Source organism: Catharus ustulatus, chromosome 9 (genome assembly GCF_009819885.2).
Source record: "Catharus ustulatus isolate bCatUst1 chromosome 9, bCatUst1.pri.v2, whole genome shotgun sequence".
Classification (NCBI taxonomy): domain Eukaryota; kingdom Metazoa; phylum Chordata; class Aves; order Passeriformes; family Turdidae; genus Catharus; species Catharus ustulatus.
Window position 1 is genome coordinate 20,251,461 of NC_046229.1, and position 25,920 is coordinate 20,277,380.

Consider the following 25,920-nt stretch of genomic DNA (forward strand, 5'->3'; position numbering starts at 1 on the left):
TTTTATGTTGCAAGAACTCTTGTATTTCACAAGACTAGACTAGAACTGAAATAAAAAGAAAAGGAATGTACTTGGTCAAATTAACTCCTGCTTCAAGCAGATGCTGCAGACAGACCAGGCACAGGGAGGCGAGGCTCCTTCCTCTGGCTTCTTACACTGGTTATGAACGTTTTCATCCTTTCCTTTAGTCCTCACCTGTGCTGGAGCAAGTTGCTTTTAGACATTCCTGCTGATAATAAAAATACTGCAGCTTAGAACTTCAGTACTGGTCAAACCTTACACTCAGGGAGAAAATAGAGAGAAGAAAAGCAAAAAGAAGAGTGAGAGGCAAGCAGGAATCTCTGTCCTTCCCCCACACCATGGGTCCAGAAGGAAGGAAGGCTGCTGCTCCCAGAAAGGTGGCTCATAAGTGAGGAACTTTGGGCAAGCTGCATTTAGTCCTTGGGCAGGCAGCCTGGGGATACCCTGTACCTGAATTAGGGCAACTAACTTACTGAGTCAGCACTGGAAATTTGTCATGTAATTTGCAATGGAATAAGGAAGCATATATTTACAGATAGAAATAAACATAACATGTTTGGCACCTTCCAAGGACGTTAAAGAAATTCATTTACAATAAACTATTTTTATGGCAGAAGAGTGATTTTCAGTATCCATAATAATTATCTGAAATTCTGATCTGCTCTTCTAATCAGTATGTTGTAAAATGCCATGTCAATGAAGAGCCTATTCAACATCCTACTGGAATGTTGTATATTTCTAATACACTCCTGGCATTTCCAAGAAATTATCTTCATTGTAATAAATACCTGTTGGTTTATTCAGAGCAATTAACAACTTCAAGAAATGTTAATGTTTTCATGTACTGTCTGTGTCTTCTGCTAGAAGACGCACAAGGCTCTAGGCGTATTTCATAGACCCTGCTTGGACTTCCTGTGAACAGTCACCAGCCAAAATTTAACTATCCTAGTACTTCTAGTATTTTATAATCATATGGCCCATAAAATACACTGCTTTGATGAACCATCTTGTGAATAAATTCACACAAGAACAGTGAAGTAATATAAGGAGTTTCCATGTGTGATGAGCAGCTTAAAAATATTAATGTTTAGAACTTTTTTTTAAACATATTCAGAGATTCAAAGCACATTAAATTTATCAACTCATGCTATCTTCAGTTCACCTGTAACACTAAATCCACAAACAGTCATGCTGGATTTCTTGCTGAGTGTGGCTATTTTATGGCTGTTGCTGCAATCCAAAATTAGTATTTTATTTAGTATCAGCACTTTCTTGAAAACAAATACAAAGTTGACAGTTATTTTTAAGAATGTGCTGCATCACACATTTAGAAAACACAAATAATACCAGCAAACATGAAGGAGATGTACCTTATGGAGTGTCACAGGAAACAGAAATCTCACAGAACAAAAAGATCTTCCTATCACCAATAACTAGAATTTGAACTGCTATTGTTTATTTAAAACATAGGGAAAACTCTGCTTCCTGTCACTATACATGTATTTTTGCTCCATATACAACATGACCCTTGACTTATAATAGACATTAGAGAACTCCTTGGCTTCTATTCAGTTCAGCCACTACACACTGAACCTGCAGAAGGTTCAGCCAACATCCACACTACTTTAAAAGGATTTGACACATCATCAAAAAGACCAAAATATGAGTTTCCTTGAATTCTAGGAGGAAAGCACTTGAATGGCAAAAAGAAAAAAAAGAAAACCACAGAAATGCTGCCAGGTCAGACAGTCCTGCTTCTTGTTGCTGAAACAGCACAAAGCAAAATTCCCAGCTGTACAAGTACTATATCAGCTCTCCTATATTTCTTAGGTATTTAGAATGCTGAAGCCTGAAGTCAGTTCTCCAAAGTCCAGAACCAAGTGGCAAACTGCATAGTACAGTCCCCACTAAGGAAAAAATGTGTGATTCCCAAATAAATTAATAAAAGATATTAAAAAACTAAGGCCGGTTTTTAATAAAGCAGCAGGAATCTATGGTTAACTAAGGACAAGGCTCATGATCTGCCATGTCTGAGTACAAGCTGGAGGAATGGTAGCACTGATGGATGGTGCTCCCCTTCCTGGGTAATCTACAGCATCTCTGTATTCCATGTCAATGGGCACAGCAGCAAGTAATTGTTGTCTCTAAAGGTGTTAACAGGAACGAGAGTTTTTCACATGTTGCTGATAGAAGGGAAAGACTTAGTGATTGGTTATAATTTTCTCTGAATTTTATTCCTAAATCCCACCTCTTCACCATTTTGGTGATGGAGGCCCTTTACATTCTCCATCTCTCGGGAAGCGTAATTTTTTCCCATTTAAACTTCAAGTATGTCTTTCTAGTATACTGATACTAAGTACAGGAGTTAAAAAGGACTCTGGAATCACCAAATACACAATAAAGTAGGATTTGGCAAATTCTGTGTATCTTAAAAAGGGAGAAAGATGTAAAAAAACCCCAACTGCTGTGAAATAAATTTCTTTGATTTCTTACTTTTAAACAGATTGCCAAGTTAAAAGTAACTGACTTTTTGGTATTTGCTAACCTAAAGGATATTTGTTTTGCTACCACTGATTGCTCTAATAGCCTTCTACTAGGTTCTCCAAATTTGCAATCCCACTTCACAAATTAATGTGTACCTACCTCTTCACACAACTTCTACAAACTTTTGAACTTCCTCCACTGTGCCTTCTGTCCACAGATGATTCCTTCTCTTCCAGCCTCTCCTGAAGCTTCTTCCATAAACTTCCTGTTTTCTTGACAGTGTTGACTATGTCCGTTATCTCATTTTCACTTCCAAGGAGATGTCTTGGTCTCCCATTCCTTCCGATCCCATTTTCTCCTCTTTGTTCCGACTTCTTTGCTCTGTTTGTTTTCCTGCTTGTTCCTTAACACTGTCCTTGTAGGCCTGCTGTTCTATGAATTTGCTTCAATGACCTTTATATGCTCTCTTGCAAATGTGTGATCATTAAAATTCTGTAGCTATATTAAGCTTTTAAAGTCATCTTGCTCATCCTATTTTTTTCAGGATTTGCAGAAGTTCTGCAAGTGTCTTCCTAGCAACTACTAACCTTGAAGCTTTCCTAGCATTTCCAAATTATTTACATGCTCATCTATACCTCTTCCTGTCACATTAATGATATACTGAATTCTGAAGGAACAATATGGTATTTTTTGTTACCTTCTGCCATGATAAAATCCTACTAAATCAGTTATTTTTTGCATTTCTTTCATGACAGATGCACCTTCGTGTACATTTTACAGCAATACCTCACCTCTAAGACAACAACTATTGAACTCCTCTAAAAAACAGGAGTCTTTCTTTAGCAAAAGACCTTGGTTCAAATATGGAATACTGCAATGCAGACCCCTTCACTGCATAAGCAAAAGATAAAAATGAAAAAGCCTAGAGGCTGGCTTCACTACAGATGTTTCTCTAATGGGGTTCTATTTACTTTCAAATGTTGAGACTTTAAAGTAATCATAAATTAAGACCTCCCCAGACTTCCAAAGCTCCCAGATGATTTTATTTTTTTTTTGTGTGTTTTAACAACTTTGACATTGTCCTAAGCAATTCTTAAGCTTAAACTGCCTACTTGTGCAGAATTCCAAAGCTTCCAGATGTTTTTGTTTATTTGTTTTGTGTTTTAATAACTTTGGCATTTTTCTAAGGAGTTCTTAAGCTTAAGCTGCCTACTTGTGCTCTTAAATAGTAATTACTGGTTAGGTAAAGGTTTTGGTTTGCCTTGCAATTTTAATAAAAGCTATATTAATATATTCTTGTCTGACTTTCAAATGGATGAATTACATATATTTGTTACCTAAAAACAGTAAAAAGCAGAGATTATAGAAACTGACATATCATAGCAAAAATATATGTATATAAAGACAACTTAATGAGTTCTTACCATAACTGTCCCAGATATCTGCTTGAATGAAAGGTATACTTTGGTAGTGTAGGTCCATTTACCTCTATCCTTAAAGTCATTAAAGGAAGGTTTAATGAGTGCTTCAGGGTGGATTATTTTTCCCCACTAGGTTGCTGGACCCAATCAGATGAGTGCATTGATTTCCTGTAATTGCACATATGTGGTACATAGCTTATCTACTTCCATAAATAATAATGTATATAAACAGAAATATCTGAGCATATGTTTAAAAATCACAAATATGTTTAAGTTATGTTAAGGCAATGATGAAGAAACTATTTCTCACAGCTTTATCTGTGTAGGCAATCTTACAGCCATTTTACATCTGCTTTATTTTCCATGTTTATATGCTTAAGTCTGGTTGTGTTATAAAACCCAAACGGTAACTAATTGTATCAGCCTGTTCTCTCCCTAATTCCACTTCAAAATTTCTGACCCTGTTTTTGCTGATAGCTACTGAATTCTAGAGGCTTTTTAGACCAGATAACCCTCACAACTTCACCCTGTTCACCAGCAGGACGTGGTCCTTTTGGACCATAGTGCCATCTAGCTTCTCTTTTCCTGACCTCAGTAATTCCATGTGTGGAACACAGCTGAATGATGTAGCAGAAGAAGGGCCAGGGAACAATCATTTATAGAACTATCAAGTCAGCTGACTATTTATCTAGACATGCAGCTGAATTAGGGGAACCTGACAATAAACTCTTCTTTGATAATCCAAATGTGAGACAAAAGAATCTATTTTCCTTTGGAATAGGTCTTACTGCTTCCCTTCAAAATGGGAAAATCATAATCTTTACTGATGTTCTAGGCAAGCTACCAATGCCTTTGGGAAAGCTCTGGCACCATACAAATACCAATACTATTACACACTTCACAGGACAGCAAGTACAGCGTGGCTAAATCCTCACACACTGCTGAAGCTATTTGTTTCTTACTGAAAAATCTCTGGTTTCAAAGGAGAACAATTTGAAAATTTCGAACATTCCTTGAGGTGCCTAGAAAGGAAAAATTCTAGAAAAAGTATCCTTCCCTTCACATGATGGTGGGAGGGTAATTCCTTGCATACACACGGAATCAAAAATGCCTGGGTTTTATTTGCCTTTGCAATATATGCAGGACCTAACGCTATGCAAGCATACAACAAATCCAGTCCCTTTAATACCTGAGGGTATAACTTTAGAAAAAGAAGTGCAATTGTAGAACACAAAGAGTCTCTTCCAGGTCTGGGTCTGACTAACATCCTTGGCAGCTTCTGCTGGACTACAATCTAGCTTGCTAAATCTTTCTTTTTAATTCACTGCTGTGCCTGTTACTACCAGGAGGGATAGATATTTCATGCTGTGTCCCATGAGCATGGTTTGTTCCTCCACTGGCATCATTATATGAACTTTTTACTACGGATTGACAAGTACTTAATGCTGTTAATGCCTAAGAGGAAAACAACTGATATTTCAAACATTTTTTTTCAGAATGAATGTCAAGATAAAGATTTTCCATTAAATCCTACTAATCAACAGAACTTCTTAAATGATCAAGGTATATTTAGGTCTTAATCGCTAAATAATTAACAAATTAATTGAGATTCCACTGCTCTTTTTCCTTTCCACATAAACCACCTTAAGTCTGCAAAGAGATGAGAATAAATGGGCTACTGAACATGTAAAGGTGGCATAAATGTGCAGCTCTTAGAGAGAGGCAGGAGTTGTGGCCTTTTCCAATGGGCTTGTATGAGGGGGGATAACTCAGATCACTGGCTGGCCCCTGTGAAAGAGCAGCTGCAGCTCAGCAGCCCTGTTCCCAAAGAGCCAACAGACACAGCTGTCTGCACTGTGACAGCTTCCACCAGCATCAGACACCCTGGGTTAACAGCTACCAACAACCTTGGCATCACTGACAGTTTTCATGGACATTCTTGCCTAAAGCTTGCCCACAGACTATCTGAATGAAATTATTTATACAATAGGTTTTTATTCTGCATTATTTGCTCCACAAGTTGCGTTCACACAGATTCCTCAATATGCTTTTCCTAGAACCTTTTTTACATTTGGGAAGAGATTGTTTATACATTTGTATACTTATGAGACAACATTTTTTCTTTATAATTAAATGAAAAATTTCTCTGAAATCTAAAAGAAAATAGGCCATCTGTATAAATAAAATCTGAAGAAGCTAACAGATAGTGACTTAATTTTTTTTCTGAGAGCTCTGTCACACATAAACCAGACCTATTTTATCCTCTGTGAAGCCACACTTTCTCTGTCACCCACAACCTTGTGCAGTCTTGTAAACATATGTCTCCCAGGAGTCCTGATCTCCAGATCAGCTTCTCGGCATTAGGGCTCACCAGTCTCTGACATAACAGAGACCTCGGGAGGAGCAGCCAAAACATCTGGGACACCATGTGCTCTACTGCAAAAGGGTATGGGGCTCATCTACCACTCTGACACATGCTTTCTCTGAAACAAGATTTCTCTGAGCAATAATTCCATTTTTAAAATATTCCTAAATTTCCAAACTCAGACAAAGGGATGCTCATCAAGGGATATGAAGTTCTGACAAGTTTCGTCTATCTCAAATGAAACAAACCCATAGTTCAAAAGGCTACATATTTTTTTATTACATACACATGTATGTACATGTAAGTACGTAATTCTTGAATGTTAAGAACTCAGTAACAAAATATCTTCCCCTCAACGCTCTCAAAATTTATTTGTGTTTGGGCTGATACCAAGCATGGGACACTATCATCTCAAGGATTTTTTTAGCATAGTATGACTACATTGCAGAAGGGACTATAATTATAATCTTGACATTACCATAACGACCGTGGTTGCTATCAGGTGACAGGTATTATATAGATAATCAGTAGACAGCAATATTTAATGATGCATGAGATAAAGGAAAATTAATTCATGCCTTTAATTCAGCCCAGAGCTATCATTTGTTAAATCTGCATGTGACTCTCCTAATCATGTTCATATGTACATAACAGTTACATTAAACAATAAAGAGCCAAGCAAGATATCTGCTGTGAAATTCAGAAAGCTCATATTTACACTTTATACAATTAATAATTTTGGTGTTTCTATTTATTACTATTTTAACACAATAGAGTTCTATGCCTTGATTTAATCAGCATTTAAAAAAAAAAAAAAAAAAGAGCTAGTAGCCACAGTGGAAGGGATAAAAAAATAGAAAGAGTAGTGAGTCTGGCTATTTTTTGCCCATGTTGCAATATACCAACCTTTTCGTTCAATCTGTCCAAGAGAAATAATGCCACAAACTGAGAAAAACTAATCTAGAGTAAGGGGAAGTGCTCTGTTGAATGAAAGCACCACAGTTATGCTCACTGGAGGAGCTAAAATGGCTGAACATTTCAAATCCTGAAAGATTTTATCACTATCTTTATAAAACAGGACAAATTGAAAGAGATATTTTTATGGAAAAGGACACTCCTGAAATGAAGCTATTCCAGAATGTGTACAGGGTCATAGGTGAAATGCAATAAAAGACAGAAGAATAATCTTCAAATCTAGACATAAAGAAGTACTACTCACATATCTTCACAATATTTCTGGTTACTAACTCTGTTCAAACCTTGGTGCTCCTGTCTCCACAGTGACAACACTGCTACAGCCATCTCACTGAACCTTAGAATGGAAGATGCAAAGTTTATAGAGAATCACAGGAACATGTGCTTAATGAAATTACATCAAACTCAGTGTCAGAGGTTCCAGGCTGAGAAGAAACTGGTTATCTCAGCACTGTGGTTCACAGAGGCAAGGCAGATAAAGGGCTCAGAAGAAAACATAGAGGATATGGAACACACATGAAGCAAAGTTTGCACAATGTTTTATAATACTGACTATTTTTCAATTCATCATCTTTGTTTCTCAAGCTCTCCCTATCACAGTTTTCCTCTGTTGCTAATGCTCATTTTATTGCTTTATGACTGACATTACACCTCCATCACATCATCAGCTTCAGAACAGATCAGGAGGGATGCAGCTCTTGCCTGAAGCATAGTTCTGTTTTTAATTCTGCCCTAAGACTGTCACAGAGCAGGTGAAGACAGCCTGAACACAAGGCATCTTTGGTCTTAAATGAATCTTTTCAATAACAGCAGCTCTGTTCTTGTTCTGTGTGCCTTGGCTCTTGAACCACCAGAGCTGATTCAGTCCAGTAAGGATGAGATTTATTCTTCCTTCCTTTGTGTTTCTTTAGTAATTAATACTAATTATGCTTTTCATCAGCTGTCAATTCTAGAGCAGCAGGAGTCAATCTCACAGAAGTACAGAAAAAAGAGACTTTTAAAGAATGCTGAAAAATTTTGGCAGAGGCACATTTATTATTCATAACTTCAACCCATTGTCTTACAAGAGGATAAGTTCAGCATGGTGAAGTCTAAGGTGCTACACAGCTCCTTTGATTGGCTTGAGTTCCCCTTCCAGCTGGTAGCTTGCCTTCCTTCTGAACAACTCTCAAAAGCTTGGCTCTAAACTGGCGACAAGCCTGATGTCTGGGGTTGCAGGTTAGACATCCTACAGTTTTCCCTAAACACTAAACAGTTAACCTTCCTGGAGTGGTTATTATTATGCCTCTTCAGAAACCCAAAGCTTCAGGCAAGAAAGCAGCCACAAACTTCTTTTTTTTCCTCAGGATTGTTTCCAGTTCTTTATTTTCATGAATATCCATCCCGACTCGAGGTAGGGCAAACTGTACAGGGGCCCTTACCATGTTGAACTCCTTGACAATAAACAGACAAGGTGGCCCACACTCTTCAAGCAGAGCTATTTTCCTATAAGGTCATGTTTTCCACATCAGAAGAGATCATTAGATCACCATGTATGGCAACAGAGTGGTAAGCATAATAAGCATAAATGTGCTTGTTCTGTAATGATGACACTTTTGTTAAGTTACTATGATTGAACTCTTCAGCCAAAAAGGTTTTTTCTCCAGCCTTCAACTATTTTTGGAATTTTTTTCATATTGCCCTTTTTTTACACAGCCTTACTCAAATGCAAATATCTGTAAACATGGACAAGAACTTGGTCCACTGATCTGCATAGTAAAAGCCCAACTTCAATGCCTACTCACTCTTTAAGTAAATATTTAAGTATGTGGGATTTGTCCACCACTTCTTTAGTCTTAGTTTACAATTATCTCCCAAAACTTACCCTGCTCAAGCAGTTGTGCCCTGATCAGCAGAATCAAGAACTTTTCCCTTAGTGAAGAAAATTACAGAAGATACTGAAGAAAGGGAAAGAGAAGGAAAGAAAATAGACTATTACCCCTGGTAAAATGATGACAGTGCATGGGAAGGATTGACATAAAAGACCAAAAAGAAGTAGCTTTCTTAGAAGTTAAACAGTCACGAGAAAAGCTATTTTCGCTGCCATTTGAGAAAGGGACTTCTGAATTTAAAGAATATTGCAATAATCTAGTTATGTGATTTAAGATGAAATAGAAAGCTAAAGTATATGTTGTCACTTTTTTCTTTAATGAAATGCTACACTTAAATGTCTTCATTTGAAAATAATCTGTATGTGGGTTTTTTTAAAAATAGCATCAACTTGGTAGTTAGAAAAAAAAGGTTCACAGTGTGCTTATGGCTGACTGAATCTGGAGGTTAGCTAAAATGTTAACTCTGCTTGTCAGTCCAGTACTGCAGTTGAACACAGTCTCCACAGGACTGCTGATGCAACTCATACCCTTTTTGATTTCAGAGTTTAAAGAAAATTTGCTGGTGTATGGAATGCTTTGTTAAAGGAAGAAATTGAGAATACAAGTGCATGTTTTTATTTATTAAGAAAAGCATAGAATTCTATTTCCTCACATACAGAGAATCAAAGAATTTGAGATGTTAATTTTTATCATAATCCCAGGCCTCTTCTGGCTTTCAGATTTTTCTCTGTGCTGTTTCTTACAATCAAACTGCTAGTGCCCCTGTCCTGCCTTCTTCATCTCCCCTTGTCATAATTTCCCAGCTTCACCTTGCTGCCTGTTCTTTCTTTTTTGAGGGCAATAATTGCCCAGTTTTGGTGGAGTATCATATTGTTGTAGCTACCTAATTTCACAAAGCAGCTCTACAGCTTTTCATAACTATTTTGAATTAAAGGTGACTTCAAAAGATTGAATCCAAACTCTAACTTCAGGAACACTCTCTACAAGCAGTTTTCACAAATAACCCATACCTCAGGGTGTTATTTTGAGGCATCAAAATTGTATTTTCAAAAAGCAGGTCCCACATATATTTCTGTATGGGCAATCCACAAACTGAGTGGCAGATTTATTTGGGCCATAATACATCAAATGGCACTTTTTCAAGCACATCAGTGCAACTGGCCACAATTCATCCAGACTATTACTGACTCCTACCTTCTCTTCTTTCCAGAAGCCAGAGAAAATAGCAAAGGAATAGGTAACTATTGCATGTGAACAACTGCACTCCTCTATCACTACTGCATCATAAATTCAATGTTTAATGAGCTCTCACCTCCCATCTAAAGCACATCAAGCCAGCTAAGACATGTCAATGCCAGCCAATCTAGGAAGGGCAGCTTCAGGCTATGCTCAGACAACTTGCTTGGCACAACACCAGAGGAAAGGAGCAACTCAGTTCAAGCAAGCTTCATTTGAATTGGTGACAGGATTTTCCATCGTCTTCATTTACACCTCTTGAAAGAGTGTTTGGTTGAGACATTTTAAAGGGCAATTGGCAACATATCCCTTCTGTCTGTAATTAGTTGTTTGAGCATGACAGAAATTCACACTGAAGAAAAATCACCACTAAACTAGCAGAGGACACATATAAATCATCTGTAAATTAAAGCATAGAATGACAAAAACTGAGAAGAAATCCATTTCCTTAACCAAGAAGCAGTACCACACAGGCAGGAGAACTTGAGCCAAACCGAGCTTCCATTGCAATTTACCATGGAGTATTTACAATGTGGAAATACAAAGATTATGGCTGTAAAACAAGGCATACAGGACTTTACAGAGCAGTAATTTCTCAAAAAAACTGATCTTGAGACAAATACTCTTTCTTAATTACTTTAAATTAATTTCTTTTCTGCGTAATGTTATTCAGGTCACCTGAGTATATTAAAACAGTCAAAGATTTACAGTCAGATGTAATTACATCAAACTTTCCAAGGGATTTCCAGTTGTTTTCTGGAATTGATGCATAGCATAAGGATAGCTGTCTAGAGTTTTGTACATCATAGCATTTTTATACATATTTGCATTTAAAATGTGGTCTATATAAAATACAGGCATTTCAGATTTAACTTGCATGCTATTTCACAAGGGAAGAAGCCCAGAACTTCCACTTATCTGATGGTTAGGACATTGAATTCTGAAACAAGTTATTGCTTTAATTCCAGACTAACATGTTCTGTAGCAAAAAACAGGGCAGAGGCATTGTCTAATTTTTAAGTTTGATTTTTTTTTTTGCTTATGGGCTCAGTATTGAGCTTTACCAAGTGTCTTGAGTTCCTTTAGCCGTGGTGGGAGGTGGCAATATGCATTCTTCTGTAGGTTCCAGCCTAAGGATTATTTTGTAGTTGAACAGTGTCTTACCCTCGGGTGGCCCTTGGTTGAACTTTATTTTGGAAGTGAACCAGAATATTTTCCAGTATTGGGAAGGCTGAAGCAATTTTCTTTCTCCATTTGCTACACAAAGACAGCTAAAGCACAGCCACAGCAATTAGGATGAGATATTACAACAAGGATATAGTGGTTCCTTCACTCTCCAAGATATGTGCACAGTGTTAATAAAATAAATCTTGTATGTTCAGTATTTCCTTGCTGGCCCTCTGCATCTTTCTGATGCCATCACTCAGAGGAACACTATCTCCAAGATGAAGGAAGAAGCTTTCTGTAAGCCTCAGACTCAAGGAAACTTATTTTAGTTTTCCATAGGTGTTTGCAAGTAGCTAAAGTTGTTTTGAAGATGTTCATACTTTTTCTGGATGTCAATTAAAAAAATAATCCTTTTGAGGCCTTCATTGTTTGTGTTTTTCAAATCCTGACCTTAACAAGTATCTCATCTGTGATGATGGAGATTTTTTTAATGCAAGGACACAAAATATTTGTATAGGGCTTTTAAATACATCATTGTATCACAGATTCCTAACAGGTCTCAGTCTTGGGTAAAAAATTAATTCTTCCCTTTCTCTTAAAGCACGTTCTGTGGAAACCCAAACTCCACCAGATAAAGCAGGCAGAGTGTGTGGGACATTATAAAATACGGCCAAAGGGTCTTTTATGTTACTACCTATCATGCTTGTCTTTTCCTTATTATTATCCCACCATTAAACTATCCTCATGAGAGTTCTAAGTTTGTGTCACCCAGTGCAACAAACTCTTATTGTGACAAAGTTTCCTATGTTCCATGAGGCCATTCTTCTCGAGACAGCACAACTAAGGTGATATTGCTTGTGGATGCACAATCAAAGATTCAGAAAACAACCCGCTTCTTCCAGACATTTGTGCCAAAAGGCAAACACAGCACTAAGTATCGTCACCATGAGAACAACAGCAACTGCGATGGAATAGAGGAGGGAGGAAGTCAAGCAACAGAGAAGGAAATACAAGGATTTCAAGACCACTCCTGGGAGGAATGGGCCTGCAGCACTCACCACCGCAGTTTCAGTGCGAGGAGCTGTCTCCTTTTCAAATGCCACACAGAACCTGTTGTTTTGTATCTGGCAGACGCTGTGAAATCATACTTCTGCAATAATATATCTAAGAGAAACACGACAAACTGGTAACTGAACAGGTGACAAGGTTAGATGGACACCACCAGTCTCCATATTGCATTGTATTTTATCGAGTGCCCATAGGCAAAGGCCTTTGCTAAAACAGGCCTTAAAGAGCTTTCAAAACAAAATATCCCAACCAGATCACCACAAAGGTGAATATGTTTTTGTTTTTAACAGTTTCCACTGACAGCATCATCCTGAAGTTTGCCAGAAAGCTGAAGGAGGGTCTTGCATGGAGCAGAGATCAGGTATGCAGGGGGAAAGGAAGCAGCTCCCAGTGTCTGTGTGCGTGTGTGTTTAATGAGACACCTGCCAGTTCTTCACAAACGAACCTTGTGCTCAGGGAGCTCACTTCAAAGGACTACTGTAAATGCTGAAAGAATTACATTGATTTTATAAAAACAAACTTGCATATGCCTCAGAAAGAGCTGTCTAGGTGCCTGTCTCATACTGAAATCTCTAGAGCATAACAACAGTTACGTGCGTTGCCATATTTACCGGTTATCCCAGATTCCTAAATGCACCGCTTTGGCTGGAGTCCGGGCCGGCCCCGGCAGCAGCCGTGCCGGGAGCGGGGCTGAGGGGGCGGGCGGGAGATCCCGCCCCAGTGTCCGTGCCGGTGCCTCGGGCAGCACCCGGCGCTGCGGGGCCGTGCGGTGGGACAGGGAGCGGGCAAGAAGTGCGTGGGGTCAGCAAGGAGCAACAGGAGAACGTGTGGAGGAAGAAGCGCTACCGGGGCGGGGCCCGGCCGGCTCGGCTGCCCGACGAGCGGTGGCCGCCGGCGGGAGCGGCTTGAGGTGCCCGCGGGGGTCCCGGCTATGCCCCGGCCCCTCAGCGCGGCGCGGCCGCGGCGCTGCCGCTGCTCCCCGTGCCCCGGCGCCGCGGCAGCTGCGGGCAGGGCGGGGCGCCGGCAGGGCCCGCGGCGGCGGCGGAGGGGCGGGGGGCGGCGGCCGGGCCCTCGCCGCGGGGCAGGACGGAGCGGGCCGCCCGGCGGAACTCCTCGCTGCGCCACGTGTAGAGCAGCGGGTTGAGGGCCGAGAGCGAGCAGAGCAGCAGCCAGCTGGCGGCCTGCAGCGCCGGCGGCGCCGGGCGCAGGAAGAAGCCCAGGAGGCTGACCCAGACCAGGGGCTGGGTGCCCAGCAGGAACACGCAGCAGAGCAGCAGGACGGAGACGCTGCTGAGGCGGCGCTGGGCGCGGCGAGGCGGTGGCGGCGCGGCGGGGAAGGGCAGCTGGTGCAGCAGGTGGAAGTTGAGGACGCTGACCCGCTTGGCGCTGCCCCGCACCCGCCGCACGATGCCGAGGTAGCAGTGGAGCAGCAGCGCGGTCTGGCCCAGCACGGCCAGGGCGAGGAGCAGGGCGGTGTAGCGAGAGCTGCCGTCCGACTGGGCTGAGCCCAGGGTCCAGAGCCCGGGCAGCAGCGGGACCGGGAGCAGGGCGAGGGCCCAGGAGAGCCCGATCATGCAGCCCGTGTGTCTCCGCTGGTAGAGGGCCTGGTACACGCTGGGCAGCTTGGTGATGAGCACGTACCTGTTGAAAGCCACCAGCAGGTGCGAGGCCAGGGAGACGGTGAGGCCGAGGCCCAGGAGCCCCCCTCGGAGCAGCCGGTACTCCGCCGAGCGAAGGGAGGAGGAATTGGGGGGCAGCAGCCCCAGCACAGCCTCCTGGGGCATCCACAGGGCGCACACGCTCAGGTCTGCCGCACAGCCGTTCACGATGAAGGCATTGCTGGTTGTCTGCAGCTTCTTGAAGGAGAAGACTAAATAGATGACCATCACATTGGATAAAGTCCCTGAGATAGCCAAGACTGCGTAGAGCAGCGACAGAAAGATGCGGGTCCCGGAGGAGTCCTCCCAGAGCAGCAGCAGAGGCGAGCTAGCACTCCAGGAAGAGGCGTTGGGCATCTCGCTGAATGCAACTCAGTTTTGACTTTGCCCTGTAAATCCCATCCTTGTCTGGGTCAGAAGTTCTGCTGCAGGAGTCCTCACCAAGCACACGGGAGGCTGTGCAGCTGAGAGACTCTAAGGCAGGTTTCAGTCATACAAGCTGTAAGGTCCAGAAAATGCTGTTTGCAGTAACGATCCAAAAACCAGCAGTGTCCAAGGCAGGTAGGCAGCAAGAGAGCCCACAGATTGTAGCTGGTGAAGGTGGGTCCATAGGGAGGCAAATGGCTGTTGGCAGACCAAAGCACGAGTGAGGTTTCTGTAGCTGTGAAAACAGCAAAGGCAGCAGCACCTCGCAATCGGCAGCAGAAACGGCAGCAACTGATACAAAGCTTTGCAGTTTCTCCTGTGCCACAGTACGTACACTGTATATCATTCCAGGAAGATTCAGCCCTTCCACTCTTCATGAATTATTCAGCAGATTTTCAACTTGTTAAATCAAGAAGGAAAAAAAAAAAAAGCCAAACCCTATCATGCTCCAGAAATACTCCAACTACACAGTCTGACTCTTTTTCTCCGTGCCTTACCAGTCTTCTGGGTCTAACCCATTTACACAACTTTCATTTGAAGGAAGGTTTTAAACCAGTATCAGTGACTTCTGTCTGAAATACAGTCCATAAACTGTAGAAATTCCTCTGCTGGATAATCATCTTTTTAACAGATTTTTTACCTGATCTTATTTTTGATAAGAGAAAGCTCAGTATGCTTCTGCAATTTTAGTTAATTTTAGAACTGATCTGTAATAACAATATACTTTCCAAATGAATTCTTTCAAACGCAATAGATATACCAATCCTTGTAAGACAGTACTTATTTGAGGAAGCCAGTTCTCAATCTCTTTACATCTCTTCATAAACCTCAGCCTTTTCTCAGCCCACAGGAAACCCTGCATTGCCACTCTGCCAGAGGTGAAAACTGGTGTTAGTGAACACACAGGTAACACAGAATCAGTGTAGTATTTGAAACGGTCTCACTCCAAAATTAGCTCCTGGAGAGATGAGTAACAGCTCCTGAGGTGGACTAAGAACTGACTGAAGAGTAGGCAATAACAATCCATTCCCAGATGGAGAATAATTCGTCATGGGATTCTCCCAGGAACTCTACTATGCTTTACTCAAACAGGGACAAAATATGAACCATCCTTAACCTGGACAAGACTTAATAAGAAACTCAGTAAGAGAACTTACATTTACTTTGAAATTAATCGGAATACTGGTTAATTTTGTGATGAGCTTAAGAAAAAAGTTGCTTTTACAGGTAGGTTACATACAGGCTACAAAAGCAAGCAATCGCAGCTTGTAAGGTATTATCTGTACCAGAGACCATAAGGCATTTTTAGATCTTAAACTCCTGATGCTAACAAATGACAATATCAAAATAATGTATTAGGAGGTAGTTTTATAGTTGCAATATACATTTTTCAAGTTTAAAAAGTTAACTTGTGTGGGTTAATGGATCTTGCAATATAGCACATCTTTTATGTGACAAAAAGGCTCATGTTAACAATTGACAGAAATATTGATCCAAAGGTGGATTTGTTACAAACATGAATATCTATGTTCACTTTTAATTAATTAGATGGCTCATATGCTTAAGGTTAAAGACATAGCTCAGTGATTTACTTGATCAGGCCCTTAATTACCATATTTTTTTGCCTGCTGCACTTCATAGTGTAGATCTAATCAAGTGTCAAACCTTTTGAGGCCTTTCATTGTTTAGCTGTCAGTAAAGAACAGTTATTATAGAAACTAAAATCCTCCTCTTTCTGCAGTACTGTAATTGAAAAATAGTCTCTGAATCTGTAACAAGAAATATCTCCCTAACTGAAAAGCTTCATAATGCATACTTTGGGATGATGATGATTAACTGTTTCATAAGATGTTAGCCACAGATTATTATGCCCAATAAAGACCTTTAGATTTATGTAATCCATCCATTCATGTTTTTAGAGATCTTGCATGCTACAGCTTGTTTTCACAGAACCAGATATATTTATATTTGAAGGAACAGAAATGGTAGAGTTTAAGGACAAGTGAACACAGGATAAAAAATAAAATTCAGGCTATTTCTTGAAAGCTACTAGGTTCTAAAAGTCCTTCCTGACCTTTCACTGTTCCAAATTTTTTTTTGTTGTTAAAAAGTTGATTGTTGCAGAATACTGACTTACTTATGAATTAAAAAAAAGTTGGTATTTATATATAATAATATATTTATGTATAATAATATAATAAGCTGGTATTTATGTATTTCAGCTAATAGATCAGTAAGAGTCTAGAAAAAGGCCAAGGGAGAGGTTGATTCCTATGTGTTAGAAGCCTTTTAATTAGCTGTTCTTCCTATAATAACTCTGCACATTCAAATCACCGTTCCTCCAAATGCAATGGCAGAAACCTCTTGATGTCTTTTTAGATCAGACTGTTACCAGAATTTGGGCAACTTGGAAATCATCTGCTCTATTCCCAGCTTTTCCATTCCTTTAGAGTGGCTGTGGAACAGTTACACACTATCTACATCTATTGCAAGAGAGGCTGACAGGAATATTAAGCACTAATAAATAATAGATAAATAATCATGTAATGCAACAAATTTGCTGAAAATCAGCAACAGAGTTAAACAAATGTTAGAACCATTTAATGACTAGTTTTAAATTGAAGGAAGGACAAAAAGCTAAAGAAAGTGAAATTGTTTAGATTCTTATGAACAAAGAACCTGCTGTTTGTGGGACTAAGAGACCTGTTGCACATGCAAAAAAGTCAAGGTATATTACACCTGTAACAAGGGGCCTCACCCAGGAAGGATTCCTCAGTTCAGACACAGCTCTGAAATTACTGTATTTTGAAATATAACCCTATCATCATAATATCCACACGTCGATTAAATACCTGGCATTATACAAAGCAAATACAAGAGGGTTTAGAGAGGTTGTTAAAAAAGGTATCTATCTTCCTAATGGCCTTTTGCAATGCCATCCTACTTTTAAGTACATTACATGGTTTACAGGAAAGAAGGTGATTTTGAAGAGTTATGTTCAATTAGAAATCACATCATCAAAAGATTAAGAAAAAACCAAGAAACAAGGAAGCTGGCTTATAAAGGCATTTTATTATCAATTAGCTGTATGTATATATATCTACATTTCAAAATTAATCAGTATTTTATTAAGGAAAACTATTTATAACAAAGTACATGAGAAAATTCTTTGAGAGGTAGAATTACCTTACCATTAATCTATAATTCATATACAGTTTATTATATATATATGCACACACATATGCTACTTTGTGTGTGTATATGTTATATATACACAGTTGCAAAAATGTACAGTATTGCATGTAAATTTTATTCAGTGATCTTGATTTTTATAGCTGCTCTCAGTATTGCTTTTTAACACTTTCAGTACAACTTTCCATAACAATTTGTGATCTGATCCATTTAAAAAATGATGTAGCACTTAACATCAGTTGTAAAGCAAATGCAGGATAGTCACAGACCTCTGGGAACAAAGACTGACAGTTCAGCTAAGTTTTATTTTCAAGTTTCTGCATATGTTGGAAAAACAATCAGGTAACGAAGCCGTTTTGTTTTTGTCTTGTACATGAGGGCAAATCAAATCCTCACAGCTGCTTATATTCTCTTCCTTACCATGCACTTGTGAATTCTGAAAATGTTACACATGATCTTTAGTACCTCCCTGTGACACCATTTCATCCTAAGCCTCATTCCTAATTACATCTGACTGAACTGAATGTTCCACAGAGCAAAGAGTGTCTTTACTATGACAAAAACCTTCCGTGATACAGGAGGCTGCCTCAGCTATATGCTAAACAACAAATGTAAAGGTTTATGAAGCATCCAGTTGATAGCTAAAATTTAATATATATCCAAGATTTACTGTGTGTTGCTAAGGAAATTGTACACACACTGCCAAATGTAGGTTGAAAGCATGCAAGTATGCAGTGCTACCTAATTTCATTGTACATTTTTACCAACGTCAGTTTGGTCTGCCTTCATTTTTGCAGCATATATTGCATAGCAAGAGTTAACACTCTACATTGAAAACAAAACATAAATCCTTTAAGACAAATTGAAAGACTGTTAATTGTACAATTGAGTCATCACATAAATTACTTTTTTGTTGCAGTAGAAGATGTAATTACATCACATCTCGACAAATATTTTCCCTTTATTTTTCTTTCATAGTGTTTCCTTGAGAAACGTTAGCAGCCAGAGGTGGAAAGCACACTATGTATCAAGTGCTTTTAGTTCATATTGTAATAACAAGTCTCTCACTAGTTAGACTTCCATCAAATTACCAGAAGACCAATTAGTGAAAAAGTAAATTACATTAGGTTCTAAGCAATAATGATGGACCCATAAAACAAGAAAAATCTCTTGTTCATAAAAAAATTTATACCTTTGATAAACATGTACAAAATCTTTAAAATACACATTTCTGTAGCAAAGTAGACCCTAAATTAAAATATATTCTAGTTTTTACATAATTTTTATATAGTTTACCAAAATATTCTTTTAATACACATTTTAACACTGTACACAAGTTAATAAATGTCTTAATGAAACTCATTAGAAATATATTCAAGCTGTCTCAACATAAAAAATTTAAATTTGTATATAACATGGGGTAGTAATTTCCATAAATTCAACTTCAGTGCATCTGCAGTAGTCATTAACAGTAAATTTCTGCCTGTTAGGAAGTTTCCTCTTGGTGTTAAGGTTTTAATACATCTTGTATTGAAGGTTCCTCCTTTTAATGAACACCTTCTTCTTTTCAGTTTCTCTCCATCATGAAGGGCATTGATTTGAAGAGCTCAGCAGGTTTCACCAAAGCAGCAAGGCTTTAGTACTGAACATACTCAGATTGAAGGGACTGTGCAGAGAAGAAAAACTGATTAAAACTCACTGGAGAGGTTTTATTTATATATAACATGTAGTTTTCACTTAAAGAGTAGACAAAGGACAGAAAGAAGAAACATAAACAGAGTTGGTGGGGAACCTGAATCTCTACATAGGTAAAGAGTAATACAGAAGTAAAACAGAAGAAATTAAAATCTGAGTATAGTAAAGTTCATCAACTTTCCTGTATCTACACTTATTTTTCCAAACCAGTTTCTTGAGATTCTTAAAAGAAGTGTTATAAGTCCTTCAAAATACCACTGCTGCAGTAACTGAATTGTTTCCACTTATCCTGAATGAGAATCCAACTGCTACTGTAAAAGTCAGCTTACTGTAGATGTTGATTCAGATAATGATACAGGAAATACATGATGTAGCTCATTATTGAGGAAAAAAGCTACATCAGTATTTACACAGATGGATAAATTTATGTATGCTACCAAAACCAGATGAAAATGAAGCACTGCAAATGGTTCATTTGGATTACTATCAAGTCAGTATAATTAAGAGAAAATCATAACCTGCTGTACTGTATTTATTTACATTTCTGTTTCTACTGAAGTCTAAAGTCTTACTAAAACGGATTAATCAGCTTAGACAGTATCCAGTCACGTTACTAGCTCCTATACAGATGTGTTTAAGAAATCATTCTGATGAATGTCTTGTACAGTGGTGAGCTGTCCCAGATTAGTATGGTTATAAATAAATAGTAAATAAAACCCCCAAACCTATTTTAAAACTGCACCAATTCTTCAGAATTAGAACTACTGTAGACCAACATGACTCCTAAGACACACTGGACCCTCAGAGTCTTCTCTTCCATTTTCCTACTATTCCTAACTAGTTGTTACAGAAAATGCTCTTTGGCACCCATAGTGAAACCTGTTAGTCAAGTGCACAGTAAGTTATCTATATCTTCATAGCTCTAATATCACACAACTACTTTCCCTCTATATTTTAAGTCTCAGTGTATATTTTCAAAGTTGTCTTTTAAATGCATTTTCACATCTTGAAGATTTGAGACCATCTGGATATTTCTTCCTAGGTAGAAAAGTGCTGTCAGCATATAGATTTGAGTACCACTGACTGAAAAATGTCTGGTTTTAGTAAGAGCAAGGCAGAAGGAATAACCTTTCATTAATGAGCACTTGAAACTTCTCTCTTAATGATCCTCAAAGGCTTATTTTCAGAAGTGTATTTTAACAACTGGAAAGATGGTTACACTTAATTAGTGCAGTATTTGAAATAGATCCATCAAAACTGAATCCTGAGTAAAGCTCATTAATAAACATTTCAAAAAGGCATGAAATGTAGTTCTATATACTATATGTAGTCATATATACTATATGTTGTACAGTAATAATTACTTTAAGCTTGGACAGATGAGAGATGACCAGAATGCACTGTACACTTTTAAAACCAGCAAGTGTTAGTTACACAGAACTGAGAATATCAGCCCCTTCACTCAGCAGACAGCAGTAACCAGGAATTCTATATCACAATTGCAATAAAAAGCAAACCATAAATTGAAGATTCTGAAGTTTAAACTGTACTTCTTAAAATTTTTAGTAATCCAAGCTACAAAAAATTCGGAAAAAAGAAATCAAGAAAATATATTAAAAAACCCCAAATACCCAGCAGCATGTATTGTTTGGAAACAGGATAGCATGTTTTGGTAATTCTCCTTACAGATGGGTAGGCAGAGTTTATTTGCTTTCAAATGGAGAAATATTTTTCACTGTGTTCCCATCCTCATCATAACTCTACTTCACATCCCTATGATTTCCTCCTAACATCTCAAAGTCTTTTCTGAATATAGGTAAATAATTAAATCTGAACAGCTTTTTTTTCTGATTAATCTATGTGACTTCACATAAATTTCTATCACTAAAAACATGGTGATAACTGAAACAACTGAGCTATTGTAAAGTATACAGATTTACATTTGAGTTTGAAAAATTTAAATATAGCAGGAGAGACTTGTTTTGATTTTTTTGGGGCGTTTTCAGAGAAGTAATTTGTGCTCTAAAATCTCTTCACATGTCTGAAAAGATTGACTGCAAAGTTTCAAAGCCTGTAATTGTAGTTTCTTTCTTTTTTCTTTTCAATCTTTTGAGGAGTTTTCTATTTTAAAATTTACCTTTGCCATGACTCAACGTATGGCCTATGTTTCTGAAATCTTTATTAAAAAAAAATCTCCAATCCATTTTAAAAGTAATTTGCTGGATTTAACAAAATCTTATTTAAAATAGAGTTAAAAATAGAAGGTAAAAAACCCCAAAGAAAATTGACTGCTGAATTGCAAAAATGAGAGTATAAAATCAGTTAATGGAGAAGAAATCTCAATGTGTATTCCTACAGTGGTCCCATGCCGTGTCAAGCTTGCCATTTTATACCCAAGTAACAGACATTTAAACAAAGAACTAAGAATTAGATAGTTTCACTACAGTTAAGGATATTTAATGAAGTTTATGCTGAAACAACTGCTTAGATCACTTCCATTTTTTTCTTTTAGAGGAGGCACAGAAAGCCTCCTGGAAGAGAAAATAAGCACCAAATCCACTGAGGCACTAGAACTGTATTTGCAGACATGCAACTGCAGGACCAAGTCAGCCTGATTTTGAATTCTGTTTCAAGACACAATAACCCTATAGCATTTAGGTCTATTTGTTAGGATTTGAACATACCCTTTCCCCAGATAATTGCAAAAATGTAACAAGTTTTTTGAATTGTGCATCAACTCTCCCAAAACATTACTGCAATAGGAGTGCTGCTGCAGGCAAGAACTACTGAGAATACACAAGAGCCACTAAACTAACTCAGGATGCATTAGAGAAAATGCACACACACAAAGTGATCCTATGGGTCTGCTGAATTTACACATCAGCAAGATGCACTAGTGTTTGTCTGGTTTTTGCAAAGCCTATCTACATTAATGGTAAGTTCTTAAGAAAAACCATGCTACAGGTAGAGATGATGTATGTGAATTTTAAAACACTGCCAACACTTCTCAATTTTTTGGCAATGTTTCCATCTTGCCAGTTTCCATGACAGCTATAGAAGCAAAAGGTGACTCATCTTAAGACTACCCAGTTACATATTCTCCAATAAAAATACATTTCAAAGAGCGATATTTGGATTTAGAACTATTGTAAGAACAAAGCAAAAATCTTATAGCATTACCTTAAGTGTGATTATAGTTGAAGACAGTAATTCTGCAAATTTTGAGAGATTCTGTTTAACCAAAACATGCACTTTGTAAAATAAAATATTTATTCTATTTGATTGTAACAGCAAGTTTTATTTTCTTTGAAAATCAAGCTTTTCTTCTAGTTCATCAGCATAAACATGATAAAGTGGATTATAAGCTTGCACTGATGAAGGACAAAAACCATTAGAGAAAAATACCAGTCTGACAATAGTTATAGTCATGGTTATTTTTATTCTTCCTTTTTGTTAAGTGGAATGTGGAACAGCAGTATTAATGCTTTTTCATTGCAAAAGAAAAGAGAAGACCAGTGAATAACCTTCTCTTCCATAGTGCGGGAAAAACTCACTAATGAGTTTAGTGAACATGAAATAGAACTGAAAAATTGCTGTCCTAGCCATCTCAAAATGCTCCTGAACCACTCACATTAACAAAGATAGACAACTAAGAGTAATAAGGTAATTTTCTAAAATAAAAGTACTGCCTGATTACAGCTGGTTAGCTTGATATCTAACTCAGGGAAGGGAAACTTTGGCAATTAAGAGAAAGGGAATTAATATAATTCAAAAGTCCTTTGATGAGCTAAGTGAATAAACAAAGCACCAGGACATGCAATAGACTTCTGTCAGGTACATCACTTGATGTGCTCCAATTAGAAAGAACACAAACACTGCAACAAGCCTAGGCTGGGCTGTCACGACTTTCAAGTAATTTCAGCATCTAAAGCAGTGAAGTGGAAATGATTAAACAGAATTCTGCTTTTAAAATAATTCTGCCAGAACTGGTAGCTTGGTAGTCTGTATTTTGCTGGTGAGCTTCAGACCACTGGTAAGTGCCACCAGAAGCAAAACAGCTGCATGTCAGGGGCTGAAGTGGTAAGGAAAAAACAATCTTCCTTGGAGGGTTAATTGGTCCTAGACGGAGAGGGGAGGGGAAGGAGAAAGAAACCCAAACCAACAAACCAAATAAAAAGAAAAGAGATAAATGCTTTTCCACAGAGTTCCACATGGAAAAAAAAAAATCCCAAACCAAACCAAGAATCAATCCCTCAAGGAATGCAGGACATGGGACTTAAATAGAAGAAATAGAAGTCACTACCACTGTCATCAATGGCAAGAACACTTCCTCCCCCCAAGGTCTCAGTCCACTGCAGTCAAAGAAAATAAAAGAATCTATGTATTTATAAGCAGGCTAGCACTGAGTAGCAGCTTTCTGGACTAGAAAGATTAAAAAAAATAAAAGAATTTGAACACCTTCTAAAAGCAGTTTTGAGCTACCTTAGCTTATCATAAGGAAATCAAATTGAGAGTAGCACGAGATCTCCACAACAAGAAAATAAGATAACAAGGGCTATAACATTGACATAATAGAGAGATACAGAAAGTTTCAGGTTAAAAGTGAAATAATAGTACTCTGTTCAATCAGTGGACCAAACATTCAGAAAAATTATCTTGTCCTCAAAATAAGCCATCTGTATTTGCCAGTGAGCTGCTCACTACCAGACAGAAAGCATTCAGAGATTAAAAAACTGAAAAACCTACTTTTGTCTTAAACCTCAGGACATCACAGTAACTGCACTCAATTGTGCATAAAATGGGTAACAATTTAGTGCACTCCTCTATGACTGGGAGATATACATAAGGCTACAGAGTACCTTTAGAAGCAAATGCATTAATCAGAACATATCTGAAAATCATTCTGAATGGGAACACTTTTTAGCCATTATTATACTGAAAGAATATTACTTCACAGGTAAATCAGAAACTTGCACTTCTCTATATAGACTATGCATGGCATTACTCTTGCTAAGAAATGCTGTTTCTCACATCACAGCATATAATATATAAAATAGAGTACTTTTAGCTCACCTCACTCTTCAGAGAAGACTGGAGATAGAATCTTGTTTAAAGATCTTGCTGCATTTGACTGTGTATAACCTCTACTTAAAAGCAAGCAACATCAAGCCAAGAATTACTCAAAGGTGATATCCTTTATATCCCTTATATCCTTCCATGCATTACTAAGTCATTAAGACAGACAGGAAGAAAATTAAAGAGATTCTTAAAACAGGAGAATTGTGCATTTTAGAAAGGCTTTTTTTCTTTAAAAATATTTTCAATTCAACCTAAAACTTTACACTCTTTACACTATGCCTAAGAGATTTCTTTTAAATCAACGTTTTAAGTAATTTAATACTTCTACTGCAAAGAGACAGCAATTAATTTCCTTCTTCACTGCAATGCACAGAACTGTAAGCACCTCTCTGTTGCCAACATAGCTATTTCCCCTGTTCATGAATTGCTCCTTTCTTCTTCCTTAAACTACACCCCCTCTCCTCACATAGATTTGGGGAATTTTTGTCAGTGCCAACTATGTTGCACCTCGAGGTTTTATGAGACTAAGGAGAAACACAGCACCATCCTAGAATTTTGTAAATATCTAGACACAAAAAATGCCCCCAAAGTGTCACCAATACTTAATTTCCTGTCCTATGCTTATAGAACAAGCCCTCTTACATGTCTTTCATTGTTAAAAATAATTTGTAGCATTAAGTTATGGCAACTACCTCTCCAAAGGAGGTGACAGTTCTGAGTTTTTAAGATGTTATATTTACATTCAACTTTTTAAACTTCTTGAGGAAAACAGGCTTACTGTTTCTGTAATGCTTTACCTTATCATTTGGAAGCCTTGTAAATTCTGGCCTATTGTGAATGATGTCAGCTGATTTTCATGACTAAGTCATGTTACAGTTACAAGGAGTTTCTTCCCCTTAGGGTGCTGCATATAAATTTACATGCATACACGTTATGCATAATATATAGCTGTGAGTAAAATATGGATAAGAACCCTCTAAAAATGCTGCTGGCAGCATATAATTTACAAAAGAAACAAAAGAATGGGAATGGGCTGACTCTCCAAAGAATTATTGTTCAATACATTAAATATTAGCATGGAAAGTGAGACATTAAAAAAAACCAAACTAAACCAAATCAGCCAATTTACCACTTATTATTCAGATGAGTGAGTGCTCTCACCTGCTGGTATATTGACTTTTAGTTCCAGGATACTCAACAGGACCAGAGGACTGAATTTCTGTAAGCATGTTGGATTAGAAGACTGGGAACACCTAAAAAGG

The 25,920-nt window shown here is 38.2% G+C and overlaps 3 protein-coding genes across 6 annotated transcripts in view; all 3 read right to left on the bottom strand.

The window, feature by feature from the left end:
* VCAM1 (vascular cell adhesion molecule 1) overlaps nt 1-13,412 on the bottom strand; it is a 40,811-nt gene extending 27,399 nt beyond the window's left edge. Inside the window, exon 1 of one of the 2 annotated variants that reach the window (XM_033067749.2) lies at nt 12,599-13,412. The gene's annotated coding sequence lies outside the window, so the exon portion shown is untranslated. Of the gene's footprint in view, nt 1-2,664; nt 3,683-12,598 lie in introns of those variants that run through there. The other variant, XM_033067747.2, reaches the window with a different exon arrangement.
* Nucleotides 13,413-13,515: 103 nt separating this feature from the next.
* On the bottom strand, nt 13,516-16,779 carry GPR88 (G protein-coupled receptor 88). Its single transcript, XM_033067593.2, has one exon. It carries the CDS (start codon nt 14,621-14,623, stop codon nt 13,553-13,555), a length of 1,071 nt encoding a protein of 356 aa, XP_032923484.1. The 5' UTR covers nt 14,624-16,779; the 3' UTR covers nt 13,516-13,552.
* Nucleotides 16,780-17,745: 966 nt separating this feature from the next.
* The window catches only part of CDC14A (cell division cycle 14A), a 54,892-nt gene continuing 46,717 nt past the window's right edge, over nt 17,746-25,920 (bottom strand). For all 3 annotated transcript variants that reach the window (XM_033067824.2, XM_033067826.1, XM_033067823.1), the window contains one exon: nt 17,746-19,550. In XM_033067824.2, coding sequence (XP_032923715.1) covers nt 19,521-19,550 — 30 coding nt within the window. In that variant the 3' untranslated portion in view covers nt 17,746-19,520. The remainder of the gene's footprint in view (nt 19,551-25,920) is intronic.